The 14,959-nt window shown below is 41.2% G+C and overlaps 1 protein-coding gene across 2 annotated transcripts in view; it reads left to right on the forward strand.

Annotated features, from left to right (window-relative positions):
* The window catches only part of ATP10B (ATPase phospholipid transporting 10B (putative)), a 240,216-nt gene that overhangs the window by 199,412 nt on the left and 25,845 nt on the right, over nt 1-14,959 (forward strand). For both annotated transcript variants that reach the window (XM_025209816.1, XM_025209817.1), the window contains 3 exons: nt 2,075-2,202; nt 3,863-4,115; nt 5,167-5,402. In XM_025209816.1, coding sequence (XP_025065601.1) covers nt 2,075-2,202; nt 3,863-4,115; nt 5,167-5,402 — 617 coding nt within the window. The remainder of the gene's footprint in view (nt 1-2,074; nt 2,203-3,862; nt 4,116-5,166; nt 5,403-14,959) is intronic.

Here is a 14,959-nt window from a genome sequence, read left to right on the forward strand (position 1 = left end):
TGAAACATGTAAAAAAGTAACAAGTCTGTTAGCTTTCATCCTTTCAAAATGTCTTTCAGACCAGAAAATAGTTTGCGCTTTGAATGATAAAATTGCAGAACTCCTGTAATAAAAATACTGTTGCTGAATTCATGATCAGTATTTTATTTGTAGATAATGCAAAACCAGGAGGCAGAAGTGATACGTGAGATGGAACAATAGCCCTTGTTCAAATAGAATAAAAGTCTATCGCGGCCAAAAGCTATTGCTGCCTAACAGGTGTTCTTGTGGCGAGCATGAAATAATTCTTAAGAATCTTTGTTCCCATCTTGGAAAGATGTACACCTTAGAGAGATGTATCCACAGTTGGTTTTAATAATACTTTTTAATCAGGAGTGTAGGCAGAGGTCAAAATTGACTGAATAAGAAAGAGTGAACCAGTCAAGGTTTCACCTACCGAAATATGTCTGAAGACACAGGCACCATGAGGAAAGACTGCATTTCCACTAACTGCCTCTTCTGTATCATCATATACTGGCTCCATATAGAAATTCATTTTGGAGCCAGAGGCATTTTTGGGCAGTGTATCTGGGAGACCAGAAAGAAAGATGTTGCAGTAATCCTGGTTTGATGTACTTGAACGCTGCACAAGAAATGTGGCTGATCTGCAAAAAAAAACATGGATGGATTTTGGAAATGCTGAAGAAGAAGCAGCAACAGTTTGAGGATATGGCCTGGTTATATGAAGGGAAAGGAATAAATTTAAACTCTCAGAATACAGGTCTGTGGTGTCAACAGTAAGACAGAAAAGGAAGCGAGGAAGGTTTAAGAAAAAAGAGGATGGACTCCATGTTAAATTTATGAGGCCAGTGTTGAAGAAAGAAAATTTCAGCCTGGATCAGGGGTTTTCAACCTTTTTTGGTTGGTGTATCCCTGGCGGCCAGTCAAGAAGCAGGGGGTCCCCTGGCAGCCCAGTGCAAGGGGTGGAGTCCTCTGGCGGCTGATCGACAAGCAGGGGGGGAGGACCCATGAACAGTGGCAAAACCAGAAGTCCTGGTGACAAAACCAAAAGCACCGGTGGCAAAACCAGAAACACCAGCAGCGTGACCAGAAGTGCCGGCAGGAAAGTCGGAAGTGCCGCTGGCAAACACTGGAAGTGCCTCCACTTCTCCACACTGCTGATGCGTACCCCCTGGGGCCTTCCCAAGTACCCCAAGGGGTATGCATACCCCTGGTTGACAACCCCTGGCCTAGATGATGTTTTGAAACTGTATAAACCAAGGTGATCATCCAGAGACAGAAAATTGGGAGAACTAAAATGGGTGAGGAAAAGAGCTCTGGGGAGACTCCTGCAGACAGTGATCAACTAAAAACACACACACTTCAAGTTTATAATTATTGTTAATGTAGGATATAGTAGTACATTTCTGTAACATACTGATCGAGTTTACAGTATGTTTTCAGCATTGCTAGGGGCTATTGCCTGGCCCCTACTACAGAAAGAATGTAGATAAATTGGAAAGAGTCCCATGTTGAGCAATAAAAATGATTAGAGGGCTGGAGCATGTGACTTAAGGAAAGGCTGAGAGTACTGGGCTTATTTAGTCTGGAGAAGAGAAGACTGAAAAGGAATTTAATAGGAGCTTTCAATTTCCTGAACAGTGATTACAAAGAGGATGAAGCTAGACTGTTCTCAGTGGTGACAGATGACAGAATAAAGAGCACTGGTCTCAAGCTGCAGCAAGGGAAGTTTTGGTTAGATATTAGGAAACACTTTCCTACTAGTAGAGTAGTAAAGCACTGGAACAGGTTACCCAGAGAGGTTGTAGAATTTCCATCCTTGGAGGTTTTCAAGACTCAGCTAGACACAGTCTTGCCTGAGATGATATATTTGAAGCTGGTCCAGGTTTGAGCAGGGGGTTGGACTAGATGACCTCCTGAGGTCCCTTCCAACCCTGATTTTCAATTATTCTGTTATTCTACTGTTTGAGAACTCTTATTTATTTTTAATTAATTTGAGCAGCTGAGTCCACACATTCGACAACTTGGATATCACCAGTTTAGTCCAGTAAAATAGTGTGTATCTTTTCCACAGGCCATGGCATTTGGAATGGGAGCTTTTCAGAACACCCACCATACAATGTCCCAGATGTAAATGGTTACTATTTGTCATCGGCTCTTGCTGGTTTCTACATGTTCCTGACAATGATCATCTTGTTACAGGTAAAAGGAAGAAAACAAACTCTCTGTAATGGCTTTGAGATTCAGAAGGTGCATATAATGGCTAACAAAAAAAAGTCAAGTAACAGATGTTTGATACTTTGACTTTTCTTTTTTCTTAGCTTTTATAAATTCACAACTCTATTTTCAAGAAATGCTCACAGAATGCTGTAGAGCAGGAGATGGCAACATACAGCCTGCAGGCCCAAGCCAGTCTGCAGAGCTGCTGGATATGGCCAGCAGAGCCACAGGCTTTGCCCGTGCCCGTGTCTGTGCCCGTGCTGGGGCCAAACAGCCTGCCACTGTTGATGTGCTGCTGACACCACCCGTCCCACATCAGACTAGATAAAGTTGCCAGCCCCTGCTGTAAAATATAACACTGTTAGTGTAGTATGCTGGTTCATTACTGTAGTAGGCTAAAGTATTTACTCTCTTTAGCAAAAATCAACTTGATCAAGACATTTTTGTGTTTATAGACACTATTAAATACTGGCCAGAAAGGATTTGTTTATTTGCTAGAGATAAGATGTACATTTTAGCTGAAATAGAAGAACCAGATGCTATGCCTTTGGGTGAGGCCCTTTTATCATGAAAGCTTTTTAAGTATAAGAGCCCTAAAGCTCAATTCAAGTAAAATATGACTACACAATTCCTTTTAAATTATAGATTTTTCTTTGCTTATTTTAACCCTTCACATGCATGTTGATAGGAAGGATGTGGGTCTTGTTTCAGAGTAAGAATTCTGCTTAGAAGCCCAAAGAAAGAGTGAAACTAATTATTGTAGTTTTTACTGATGGGGAATAACAACTAGATAAGGCTGTGTTGATTTGGGAAAGATAAATTAGAACTAGGAAACTCATATATCTGAGCCCGATTAAACCTAACAGAACGTTTTATGGGATGAGGGGAAAATGCATTTATTTTTCCTATTTATTGTTATAGCTGCTAAGATTTAAGCAGACAGAATTTGCTTAATATGGATGAAATATGAAGACAACTTTCTGAGCTGTTGGTTGAATCCCTAGAGGAGCTATTTTTTATTAAAGAAAAAGACTACTTCTGCATTTTAAGCTTTCAGAGTCTGGGGGGTGGAATTAAGGCAAGGGGTGGACGTGATGCACAGAGGGGATACTTATGGGATTTGCAAAGATATGCTCCATCTTTTTAAAGGAACAATAAGCCAGGGGCACCGTCATCTAAGCAAATACTCTGGATAATCTGGGTGTCTAGTCCTGAAGCAGTCCCCCAGGAATTCAGGCAAAGCTTTCTTAGGACTCCACCTTGGATTTGGCAAGAAGTCCATGGAACCCTAAATGCTTCAAATGAAACATTTCAAGTTAATCAAGCCAGCACTTTTGTCTGAAAATTTTCAACCAGATTTAGTTGTGAACCCTATTTGAGCACTTTCAAATCTGATGGGGGCCGGCTGACCCACATTTGCTGCACCTATCCATATGTGTACATCATTTCCCCATTTCTGGACAGTTGTTGCTGGCCATTTATACTCAGTTTTAGAATATGACTTTGGAAAGACATGTTGTTTTGTTCCTCTATAATGTGTTATGACAGCCTCTGACACAGGTTTTGCTGATATTGAAAAGTACGGCGAGGAACAAAACCTACTAATGAGGTGCTAACATCTTGAGAATAATTCTTCTTTCAGGTGTTGATCCCCATCTCTCTCTACGTATCCATTGAGTTAGTCAAATTGGGCCAAGTTTTCTTGATTCACAATGACATTGATCTGTACGATGAAGAGAGAGATTTTCCCATACAGTGTCGAGCCTTAAATATCACTGAAGATCTTGGGCAAATCCAACACATTTTCTCTGACAAAACTGGGACACTAACAGAGAACAAAATGGTGTTTCGGCGTTGTACTATCAATGGAAATGAGTTTTCACATCAGGAAAATGGTGAGAGATGTATATTGTTACACTGGCCTTTCTCTTTGTATGACTTTTTGTATTTGATCCTACTGTACCTTTTCCTGACTGGTGAGGTGTAGGATTAGTTTGCTTTTTGGCAATGATGTCTTGATATGAAGGTTCACCAGAACAATGTTTTTAAAATTACATATAAATTAAATGTGCTAGTCTTCACATTCCCACGTCAAACATCTTAGCTTCTGCTCTACTTTGATTACTTATTCAAGTCTACGAGAAAGAAATTTCCTCTTAAATTCATACCTCTGCAGTAACTGCCAGCCACTCCTTTCCCAGATTCTCACTAAGTGAGATTAGTTGGTAATTAAACTTAGTAGGTCCAGGAGTAATTACCACACAATCAGCTGTGTGATATAGGAGAGAGGAACAATAATGCATTTGCTAGAGATGGCCCAAACTGCACAGTCAGCTTCTGAAGTTTCCTGGATTTGGGGGCTATTTGATTTGGAGGTTTTGGCTAAGGTCCATTGCTGATAGTTACTTTGTCATTAATAAGTACTAATGGTTTAATCGCTCAGTCTTTACTGAGACAAAATTACCATTTGGCTTTAAACTCCCTTTGCTGTTCTGTTATTTCATTGGGAGTTCTGCCTATGTAAGTAGTACAGGATTAGACCCACAGTATTTATCAGGCATAAAACTATTCCAGCTCCCCATAGTGCTTAGAATGTCATTAAGCTGCCCAGCCGCTGCCAAATAGATGTTTGTGCTGTGTGACTGAAAACATTACCAAATTTGTGGATTAATTACCATAGTTGATTCTTCTGTGCCACTGAACTGCAAAGTGCAGCTAAACACTAAGAGTGCTAAGAGAAATCCATAGAAGTCATCAGTCTCTTTTAAAATGTAATGTATTTGGTTTGTCATAACACACATTTAAGATGGAGGTTTGCCAAGGAACTGAACTGTGCGCTGAAGGTTTTCTGGTGATGGTTTTGAGTTGGTATTAAAAAAAAACCTCTCTCAGCACTGCTAATAATGCACACAAAAAAAAGACACAGTCTTGTTTTTTCTCTTACAGCCAAACGATTGGAGACCCATAAGGATATGGACTTGGAAGATGCAGACTGGGCAAAATGTCAGCAAGCCATTTTTCCTGCGATTGAGATTGAGAAACAAGCCACTTTAAAACAGAAAAGTGCAAAACCTTTGAGAAGGTGTCAAAGTGCCAGGGCTCATGTTCCTGGACATGCAAGGAAGAGGTCATTGGGACGTTGTGACAGCTCCCAGTCTCAAGTGGCATTCAGCAGTACCATAGTAAGTAACACCAGATTTAGCCAATAAAAATAGGATATATTTTTGTGAAACAGGGCCAGTAGATATGTGGGAGGACAAAAACAGTAAAGGACTTAGTACGTGATTAAAATTGACCACATGACTGGCTGAAAACTTCCACAATTTTGACAAATTTTGTCAAATTTTCCAAGTAAAAAATCAAAGAAATATTTCCAATGAAATTTTCTGTGAAAAAATCTGCAGATTTAAAATTTTTTTTTTAATTGAATTTAGAACAATTCAATTTCCTGCCCGGGGCAGGGGGTCGGACTCGATGACCTACTGAGGTCCCTTCTGACTCTACCCTTCTGACCCTAACACATATGAATCTATTAATCTATAAGTGTTGTTAAACCTTCCGGTTTCAACAAAAAGAGGTACAAATATTTTCTAAAATATTGAAACAAGTATTTACTTAATAGATAAGTACCGGAATACTCACTATCTTGCATTCTGCAAAGATCGCTCCCAGCAAGGACATATGCCCATCAAGTCCCGTTGATCTTTCCCTTCAGTGTGTAGGTTGAAAAACACACTTAATTCATGTTCTTTCCTGGCTCACTAAGCTTCTTGGTCATATATGGAAGCAATCAGCACTCTCATATATTCGGAAATCTATCATTGTATTTACCCATATCCAAGACAACTTCAAGATGAATAATTAGATTCTATATATGGAAAATTTCTAAATTTGTTTTAATTTTCCATATATAGCATCTAATCATCATAGGATCATCTTAAATTCATCCCCCCTACCCCTACTGCTACAGCAAGGAAAGCAGTGGCAGGGGATCAGATAGTGGGGAAGCAGGCATCCCTTTTCCCCTCTGTCCCCAGCCTCACCTTTTTCTCTGGCAGTCTGACAATACCCCCACGGTGCCTGCACCCCCCTGTATCTGCCCCCCCACAGACTCTACCCCAGCACCTGCCCCCCCACCACAGGATCTGCCCTCCTGTCTGCTTCCTGTAGACTCTGCCCCCTTCACCTCCTGCTCTCAAGAGTGTTTGACCTCACTCCCAACACAGCTTACCATCAGATGCAGCTCCATCTCCATTTCCTCCTGGGGCACAGCATGGAGCCCATGGAATTGTGGATCCTAACCAGCCCCATGGCCGCCCAATCTGTGCCACTGCTGATTGGTTGGGCTGGGTATGGAGCTGCCATGTGCTCCATGCCCTGGGAGGAAATGGGGCTGGAGCCCCAGCCACACCTGTCAGTAAGGAGGAGGGTACAGAGGCTAATTCTGGCTCTGACCTGGGGCTTGAGCCCAGAGTTAGAGTCTCAGAAGCAACCTGCCTAACCTCCCTCGCTCCCCCAATGCCTTGTACTCAAATCAAAGTCAAGGGGCTTTCTTCCAATGCTAACTAAAGAAAAGCCTTATCTTGGGTTCAAGTAAATATGGTATTTCACATCAATATTATAGATGGCAGCTGTTCACTGACAGGTCAACCTTCATCATCCCACTGCCCCATTATTACATTGAGAACTCTTCTATATCCATTTGCCTTGTGGATCATGCTATTTCAGGTGTGTACAAGGTGTTTATTGTCTGATAATATTTTCTCTACTAATCATTTCTTGTTCAGCTCAGACTTTGAGAGTACCCTTATACCAGAAATCTCATTTTCTTCCATTGTAAAAACAGTTTCTGAGGTGCCAGTGTAGAACATCCACTTCACAGAACAAGATTTGTTTCTGTAATTGAAATAGCCAATATTAGCTGTTGATGGGTCTGTCTTCTACTAAAGAAATAGTATTAAGATATCTTCTTTGACAAATATGACAGGGCATTAAATGAAGGCACCCAGTTATTGCTTCCACTCTGTCTTCCAGATTCCTGCCTAGGCACTTGTCTCATAATGTATGTTACCATCTGTTAAGTGATGCATAGTGGTGTCCTGGTGAGCTTGGGTAAGACAGCTCCCTGCTTATAAAATGGGGATAAAAAGATTTCCTTTGCCTGTGCTGTCTTTTTAAATGGTAAGCTCCTCAGGGCAAAGACTTTCTATGTGTTTGCATGACAAAACCAATGCTTCTAGGTGATACGGTTGTGCAAATAATGTGGTAGACAAACAGGACAGCACACGGACCTTTTTTAGAACTAAACAATGATTTTGAAAGATCCCATCTGTAGCATTATGGAGGTGAAGAAACAAAGATTAAATTAACAGAGCTGAATAGCAAATTTTGTAAAGATCTTTTATGAAAGAGTATTTCTTTTTTTTTAAAGTGTAAAACACTCAGTGGCTACCAGCAGTTTTCAAAGAGAATTCTCAAACCCAGGTATAAGATTTCATCTAGATTTCATCTAGATTTTCTTGAATCTTTATCTCAACAAAATGCAAGAAGGAAATGAGCTTAGAAATAACAGAAGTATCCAAAGGTCACAAATGAGGGTTGTAAAATGTGTTAGTTTTTATTCACTAAATGCCAAGTTTCCAAGGGTTGTTTGCCAGGCATGAAAACCGGTAGCCCTAGGCAAAAGGAAAATTGAAGAACTTTCCACTGCTGAGAAGACACAGTGGTTCTTGGATAAAGATTAGGACAGCATCTGCTCTGAGCACCTGCACAGTGGGGCTATTGCCAAGAAAACAGTTAAAGCAGGAGAATGTTAACATAATAGTATCCTATGCAATATATTAAGTTTAAATGGAAAGTAATTGCACTAAACAAGAAATATTTGGTATCTGTCACAAAATCTGTGCAGCCAAGTTAGGTAAAAGCACCATTATCTATGCAGTGATCACAAACCTACTGTAAAGCTGTCTTGTGTGAATCAGTGATGAGCAGTCTAATTTTTAATTGTGTTTGTATAATTGGTAGTTGATTATGTATGCAAGTCGGTATGTTTTTAGATGCTGTCCCTATATCTTTAGTGCTGTTAGGATTGTCAAGCTAGTCAGCTACAAAAATTATTTAAGTTTGAATGTTTTATGAGTCATCCTCCTGTGTTTGACAGGTTCTGATGTTCTGTGTAGCCTAAGAAACTTTTGTCAATTAATATGTTAGTGTAACTCTCAGAAACAGATGATCCTGCTGCCTCCTTTATACCATTTGATTAAGTTAATGAAAGTGGATGTGTTAAGCCTGGAAGAAAATATTGTGGATTTCTTGGAGGAATAGGATAACATGATGCAAGAGGCAACATAATCTAACTCTTTAGAAGTGCTCTGTTTCTGTGTTCCTCCCAGTACATGTGTCCACATCCATGCCCCTTTGTGAAATGTTGGTTTCTCCGGAAGCTTAAAAAGGAAGGGTGAGTTATAGTGAAGTAATGGTGAACAGAAGAAGGGTAAGGTACAGTGAGGAATTGACAGTCAGGTATTTTTCTCTTAAATTATGTATTAATTCCATGTGTTACCTATAAGGAAAGGGTAGGTTTCATGTAGAATTCATTTTGCATAGCCTGTCTCTTTTTGTTTCAACTATCAGGTGTCTCTAAAGGGTCAAACTGTAAACCAGAGTGTCTACTAGCCTGGAAAACAAGGACAAGGTGGATCCTAAGAGTTTGCTACAAAACCCAGAGCCAGAGACAGTGCATTGTCTCTAATCAGACAGAGAAAAGCTTGCAGACTTGTAGATTCAGGGTGTGCAATCTACATAGCAACACTGTAAATGTCCAGCGGGGGGTATGACTCAGGCCATAGAACCTCTCCCACCACCTACAGCAATTGGGAATGGGAAAGAGAGATGTAGGTATCCAACTGATGTAGGTATCCAACAGTAGCAATTGGATACCTACATATCTACAAGAACAAATGAAGTAGTTGGATATCAAAGTGTTACTAATTATCCCTGAAAAATTAGAGGTTGAGTTGAAGTGAGGTTGAAGATAGGTCTATTTAATCTGTTCTCAGGAATAAAGAGACATATTATTTAAATCTCAGAATCACTGTCAAGGTCTAGCATTTATACCAGTGCTAGGAAATTTATGTTTTGCATGTCTTATGTTGATGTGGATGGGAGAGTGGTAAAGAATGATAAAATCTTTATTTCAGAAAGTTCTCAGAAAGAGACTACACCAATGACCATCATTAATTTCACTCTGTTTCAGAGAGGAATCTAGAGGAGAAAAATCTGGCTATTTACAATATTGATCTTAATGAGACAATTGTATGGAAGAAAACAGATTTCTCCTTCTTATAAAATACATGAAAACAAGTATGTATGCTTATTGTACCCATTGTGTCCAGATTCACTGAGTTCAGCTGAGTTATCTCTTTCATTCTGGGACCTACAGATGTTCTCTTATGTATGCCTCCTTCATAGTGTCTATTTGTATCTCAAGTGGCAGAAATGGCCAGTTTACTTTATTCATTTACTGTCTTGCTGCTGCTGCACCTTCTCTGCAGGGAAAAAAATGAATCAGATCTTGGGCTATAAAAGAAACAGACCCAGGGATGAAGCAAGGGCTTAGCTAAGCTTTAAAGGAAGAGGAAGAACATTACAATATGAAAATAAATTATGGAGCAAGGTAGAAAGTTGATTATCTTTTTTTTCCATGTGCCTTTGCTCTGTTTTTATATTAAGATCCCAACTGTGCTCTGAAATGTAGATTTAATAAGTCTATTACTATGTCCAATAAATAACACTCTGTTATTAGAAACAGTTCCTGAAGCTCTTCAATTGTCATAGGTATTGTTGTCTTTTAGCATCAGTAACTAATATTTTAATTGCTATTCATCTGAAGGGATGCTATCAAATTAAAACTATTAATAAATTGCCCTTTCATACTAAATCCCTTACCCATTTTATAAAGAGTGTGATAAATTATGAATACTGAAAGTGTTTGAAATTTTACTGATTTTCATCACTAATTCCTTTTGTTTAACTTCTACATTTTAACCAGCTTGGTCAAAGAAAACAGACCTCAGTTTCACTTTCTGACTCATATATGTTCTGTGTCACCAGACATGCAGTTTCCCTCTCTCACTTATGGTGCTTCACAGAAAGTGCCATGAGTTAGAGTGACCCCCACCTACCTCCACCCAACAGACATTTGCTGTTGGGTGTGGAGGGGAGGGGAGAGGGGAGGATTGAGCTCCACTTTGGAGCTGATCCATTTGAGGAGTTGCCACCTGCAGCCTCTCCCCTAGCCCCGTCCCTCCCATCTCTGTTACTGTCTGCAGGAAGGAAGTGGGGAGAAAGAAGAGAAGGATGCTATGGGGTTGTCCAGCCTGAACTGGAGGGCGAGGGCCCAGGGGGGTAGGTGAGAGGGCTCCAGTCCACCTACCCACACTCCAGCTCAGGCCAGGCAAACCCCAGCTCTCAGCTCCATCCCCTCCCTTTTCCCCCTCCCTTCCTGCAGACAGCACCAGAGGTGGGGCTGATATGCATCATCCCTGCCCTGATCATGCACAGAAGTTACCTAAAGTGCTCCACTTTGGAGTGCTTTCATCTGAACTCTCATTTGATGAGAGTTAATTTGTCATGCAATCAGTCACTTCTAAAGTGCTCTGCAGCTATGCACTTCTATCATGGCATGGCTGTAGAGTACTTTCAGGGGGCCAGTTGTACAACAAATGTCACTTCTGTAAGAGTCCTTTATGATCACATGGCAGGCAAGCAGGTGAATCCATGCAGAGCAAAGTTTTCATCAAAATTTAAAAATTAAAAATAAATCTTAGTTGTTAAGTTTCCAGTATATACTCACTATCCAATACCATAGTTAAGCGGGGCAGAAGGGGATGACCAGGGCACCAGCCCTGGCTGCCAAGTTGGGGGAGGAGGGCATAGAAAAATAGCCACCACTACACTGCTAGTTTGGCCAGCACTACCTCTGTCAGCAGCACAACCACTGATGCTACCCCATGCACTGTGCCATCTAGGGCACAGAAGTGATGAGGTATGCTTCTGTATCTATCTTTTAAAACCTAATTTTGGGCATAACTGACCTGGTTGTGTCTCCATAACAATTACTCAATTATTGTATTTAGAGAAGTATGGTTCAGAAGTTGCAACAGAAATTACTCGATGGTAAATAGATCTCTGTTCGCCACATGGACTTATTTTAACAGATACTAACATTATACATGCAGCTGAAAGGGAATAGAAAGACAATAGGCAAGAGAGAAAGGTATGTGAGATTTACCACACTCTGTGGTTTACATTTGTGTAACTTGATATCATTTGCCACCCTAGAAACATATCTTGAATATAGCATAAATAGCTAGATAGATGTTTGATAATATATTTTCAATAGTAATTATATCATAATCTATATAAATACTGGAATAGTACATATAAATAATCCCTTGCTTTGAAGGTTTGTGTGTACATCTGCGTTTTTATTGAAATTGGGTATGTAATAGAGACATTCCATTTAGTCCACTGAGAGGTGATAAAGGTAGCAAGTAGGGCTCTGTGAAGCTTCAGGCCCTGATTCAATTCAGTGGAGATTCGGTCCGATTTGGTGGCCAAATCTTGGAATCAAAATTGAATCAAAGGACTCTTTACTCTCTCCAAATCAAATCGGAACCCTCCAAATCAATTTGGAGAGCTTCGGAAAGATTCAGAAATTCAGACATAGATGCAGCTTTAAATGTTTTTTCTACATACCTCTAGGTGGCAGGCGACTGTGAATGCTGCGACGTTGGGGTGCATGGAGCATCCCACAGGAGCACGGGAGGCTCCGCAGCATGCTCAACAGCAGATCCAGAAGTGGACCAGAAGCACTTCCAGTCCACTTCTGGGTCCGCTGGGGAGCACGCAGGGAGGCCCCCCATGCCCCTCTGGCTTGGCAACTGCTGCCTCCTGAGTCTGGGGCAGCAACCCAGGGTCCCCCTGCGGCTGATCACCAAGCTGAGGGGGTGTGGGGGGGGGGGGGGGGGCGGCGGCCGCCGCCAACACCGCCCGCGATATGCTCCCCAGTGGACCTGGAAGCGGATTAGAAGTACTTCCAATCCACTTCTGGGTTTGCTGCCGAGCACATGGAGGGCCCCCCCCAACCCCCCCACACTCCTGTGGGATGCTCCATGCACCCCGGCATCTCAGCCATCACAAGCTGCACTGGTACCTTGAGGTATGTAGAAAAAAACATTTAAAGCTGTGTCTATGGCTGAATCACTGAGTCTCTGAATCAGCATCGAATCTTCAGATTCAGCCAAATTGAATCAGGGACAGTGATCTAAATCAACTAATTGAATCACTGTCCCTGAGTCGGGGTGAATCTGAATCCGAATCCAATACGGCCTACTTCGCACAACCCTAGTAGCAAGTATAATGCAGCTGGAAACACAATTGCTTCTTTTGTTGTTGTTGTTTTGTTTGTTTTGTTTTGCTGCTGGTATGTGATGTATCTAGATCAGAGGTTTTCAACCTTTGGTCCATGGACCCCTGGGGGTCTGCAGACAATGTGTAAGGGGTCCGTAAAAGATGATTATGATCTATCAAAAGTGTGTGTATACCCACGCTTTCAATTCAAAGGGATCCACATCTCCATTCAAAATTTCCGAAAGGGTCCGCACCTCCATTTGAAATTTTCGCGGTATCTGCAAATGAAAAAAGGTTTTTTTCATTTGCAGAACCACTGATGTAGATCTTTAATTTGTTTCAAAGTTATAGTAGTTACATCAGAGGAAGAAGTACAAGAGGGTTTCCTACAGCTAAAAGGCTAATGCATAATCTTGGTTTGTCTCTGGATTTAACTCAAGCTGTGTTCTGCATAATGAGCAATAGATTTATTTTCAGTTATTTGAATGATTTAAGAATCACTATTCACTTTAGTAAGCAGGAGACATAATGTAACATATTCAGCTGGCCACAACGCAATCATAACAGTTGTTTATTTATTACTTTCACATACTTGGGGAACTTACAATAACTGCCAGGTTGCAAGAGGAGAGAGCAATGGCTGATATGAACTAGGAGGAAGCTAAATCACTTTGGCAGTGGTTTAAAGAAGGCATCCAAAAGCCTTGGCTCATACAGTGGCTTGTACTTTAAATGTGGAAGCTCTTATTAAATCCAGCCTTGAACTAAATCCAGTCCTTGCTAGCATGAATAATTTTATTTTAGAAAGAAAAGCTATCTCAAATGCAATCTTGGCTAAAGGGATTCCATTAAGTAGTTTGAGTTGCAAAATTAGGCTTCTTGTTGTTTGTTTAAGTAAGGTAAGAGCGTACCGCATCAGGATACATGTACAATTCAGTTTAAACGCTTTGAGAGGACATAAAAAGTTCCTTCAATTCAGTGCTTAAAAACACTGGTATGAAAAGCCAAGCTAATGAAGAGCAAAAATGTAAACATACGAAAGCCCCACTTTTCAACCCAGCCTGAGGAGAATTAAAGGGGACACAAGAACAGCAGTGACCACAGCTGCCACTGCAGCCAAGCTAGCCCCTGCTGCTCCCCCTGCTACCACCCCTGCTGCTCGAGGCTCAGACCCTGGTTGTTACACCTCTGATCACCACTTAGATCCCTGTTGAAGTTCCATTCAACGTATGGGTCAGCGGTTTCAAGAAACTGCCCTCCCAGGGTTTAGGGCAAAGTTAGAGCCATGGTATAGATCAGAGCTGTCCAACTGGTGGCCCATGAGCCACATGCAACCCAGGAGGGGTTATGTTGCAACCCTGGGCTCCTGTCTGGCCCTTGCTTCCCTCATTGCTCTGGCTGTCCCCTCCCTCTGGCTGCTACTTCCAGCCTCTGCCCCAAGGGGTAGGGCAGTGTACACGGGAAGCTGAAGGTGAGTCCGTGGCTGCATGAAGGATTGGAGTGGTGTAGTACAGCAGTGGGGGGGGAGGGGGAGGCAGTGGGAGGCAGTGCAGTGAGGGCATAGGGGAACTGTGTGGCACACAGCCCAGTGGCTGATGCCTCACCTAGTGCAGCCCCAGGGGCACAGAAGTTGGACATCCCTGGTATAGATTGTACAGCATATATTTAAACTATCATCCAGTTCTATCTTGACTTATTCTTTATATAACCCTATTAAAGTGACTATCTCTGTATCCCATTCTAGATAGATTCTTATCCAGCAGCCTAATATCTGGGCACCTTTTAACATCATCTATGAGTTGTTGGATCTTCTCTTTTTAACATCATCTATGAGTTCGTGGATCTTCTCTTCTTTAGGAAATCCCTTGTGGCTTCATCAGCAGTGCTGAGCGAGAATTCAGAATATTAGTATTGAAAAGTACACAGTTTGAAACCTTTCAAGTTCATTACTGTGCATCTTAGAGACAAGTTTAAAAGTCTGGTCTTTGTTTTCCTTTTTCTACATGTGTTGAAGAGCTTTCAAGGATTAAGTTATTCTCCACTTACAAATTAATTTCATTGGGATATAGTGGGTACGAATTAGGACAAAATTTGCCCTACTTGTGGTAGTAAATATAGCATAAAAACATATATAAATGAGTGGGTATCCATACATGTCCACTTATCTTGCACATCCCTTTAATAGGTGATGGAGAGAGGATTAGAGTAGTGCCATTATAATCATTGTGAAATTGTGAATTTAAAAACTACATTTTATATGTGAGTTGTTACAGATGAGGACCTTCTGTATAAGAGAGAGAGAAATGTAACATGGAATTCACTGTGT

Source organism: Alligator sinensis, unplaced genomic scaffold, assembly GCF_000455745.1.
Source record: "Alligator sinensis unplaced genomic scaffold, ASM45574v1 scaffold830_1, whole genome shotgun sequence".
Lineage (NCBI taxonomy): Eukaryota > Metazoa > Chordata > Crocodylia > Alligatoridae > Alligator > Alligator sinensis.